The following is a 2,146-nucleotide window of genomic DNA, read 5'->3' on the forward strand; positions in this document are numbered from 1 at the left end:
TCTGTAGCAAAGTCTTCTTTGTTTTGTTTTTTTCGTTCTTTTCTTTTTCATAAGAAATATACAGGTGGTGAAAAGAATTAAATCAAATCGATGCGAACTGTTATCTCGTGAGTACACGTAAACCACACTTCAACTTTTGAACAAGAAAACTGAACCAAACCAAAACTTTTTGATTGCTTTGCGCTGTTTGAACTTTTATCCTCACCCATAGGTTAGAGAGTGTACTGATCGAAAATAAAATCTCATATTGAAAATTCTCAAGTCGTACACAATGGTATATAAGAATTCTCAAGCCTCTCGATCTACTTCTTTGCAGGAGGTTTTGAGAGCTGTGGTAGTTTTGGGAGCAACTCCTTTGTAATAAAGGAAAAGATAAAAGATAATATTTCTCTAGTATATGTGTTACTAAACTGGTTGATCGATCTTTCATGATATTAACACTCAACTACAGTTTTGTGCTTCATTCAAATGAGCACCTGTTAATCAGAAATTAAAGTTACCCCATTTAATTATCTAATAATCTTACACCAATTTTCTTATACTTGCTCTTCCGAATCGATCATTGCATTTGTGATTTGATGGCATATATATATATATATATATATATATATATATCTCCAGGTACACACACTTGCTCTAACAAATTGTTTGTGTTCTCTGATCGAAAAAAATGATATATATATAAAAAGAACTTCTATCACAAAAGTGAATCTTTTATCATATATACAGTGCATCAAGCCCCGATCATTTTATTTTCTCATGTGAATATTCTTCACCCTGATCGATGCATCAGTTGTGAGAGAGAGAGAGAGAGAGAGAGAGAGAGAGAGAGAGAGAGAGAGAGTGTATATACGTATCAGCTGATAAGAACATACATAAATCAACCAAAGTAGTTGGCGACCATAGAAAATGGAACTAAGCAAAGTCCTTTTTTCTTCAGCTTTAGATCTGTGCAGTCACTTTCCCTCCTATTAAAATCCAATTCAGTAGGACTTGTCGCATCTACATTGCCAGAAGTACTTCCTTTTTCCTATATTACGTACATATACAACAACAAAGTTCAACTCATTAGCGCCCATCAGGTGAAAAATATATACTTACTGCCCCCACAAAAGTAAAATACAATAATGATGAGGAAACCAATGAAGAAAATGGAATGTGTTTAATCGCTGTATGTACTGTTACCTTAGAAATGATGTCTCTATTATCGTTCTGCAGATTTTGTTTCATATCTGCTGAATGGTATAGATTACAAACCTAACGGAAAATAACAACATGAAAAATGAATAATGATCTTAAAAATGCTTAAATATGGTAAATCTAAATTGGAAAATGCTTGAAAATTAAGGAATAATTCAATCCATCTCGTACGTGTACCTTGGGACTATTTACAGGAGAAGTAGCTGTATCCTCCAAGGCATCATCATGAAGTAAAGCTTTTTTGGCTTTTCTTTTGATGATGCAGCTGGATGATGATCTGTCGCTAAACCCTAAAACTTCTTCGTTACAGATATTACTTAAATTTTTGCTGATCGAAGAAGCAGCATCAGAGACTATGGAATGGTTTTCGTACCCGGAGGAGAAAGATGAACTGTGCTGTTGATCGTCGTGATGATGACTGTTTGTCAAGAAATCTTCCAAGTACATGGTCCAACTACTCTCCTCAGGCGACTCAGAAGAAGAACGAGCTTTTTCCATCATAGAGTTCAGCGAGTCTTCCATATATCTACAAGAGTATAGCAATGCTTGAAATTAAAATATACAGAAAGCTAGATTGTAAGTGAGTGGGTACGTAGTAAGTGCTATGGGGAAAGTTTTCTCAAGTCTGGTTGAGTAGCTAGCTATATATAGAAGAATGTAGAAGAGAACAAAGGAAAACATGAGATTAATTGAGGATTAGTTTATAGGTAGCCGCCTTGGATTAAGGAGGGAGTTGGAGGAAAATTAATCATTGGCTACAGCCACGAGAGAGAGAGGGTTTGGACCTGTGTGTGAGATCTACTCGATAGGTCATACCAACAGAAATTTGCCTAATTTTTAGTCACCGAAGACTTGGACTAGTTCCTTCCCAGTCCCCACCAAAGTATTATCTAATTGTGCTCTTTTGACAAATAATATGTAACTGTTATAATTAATTTTCTCCATG

General features: G+C 35.2%; 1 protein-coding gene across 1 annotated transcript; it reads right to left on the bottom strand.

Annotated features, from left to right (window-relative positions):
• Positions 1 to 724: 724 nt before the first annotated feature.
• On the bottom strand, positions 725 to 1,926 carry LOC112201808 (vascular-related unknown protein 4-like). Its single transcript, XM_024342723.2, has 3 exons — positions 1,378 to 1,926; positions 1,186 to 1,257; positions 725 to 1,030 (listed from the first exon to the last, which is right to left on the bottom strand). The coding sequence occupies exons 1-3, from the start codon at positions 1,720 to 1,722 to the stop codon at positions 881 to 883; spliced, it is 567 nt and encodes a 188-aa protein (XP_024198491.1). The 5' UTR covers positions 1,723 to 1,926; the 3' UTR covers positions 725 to 880.
• Between the last annotated feature and the right edge of the window lie 220 nt (positions 1,927 to 2,146).

Source organism: Rosa chinensis, chromosome 5 (genome assembly GCF_002994745.2).
Source record: "Rosa chinensis cultivar Old Blush chromosome 5, RchiOBHm-V2, whole genome shotgun sequence".
Taxonomy (NCBI): Eukaryota; Viridiplantae; Streptophyta; class Magnoliopsida; order Rosales; family Rosaceae; genus Rosa; species Rosa chinensis.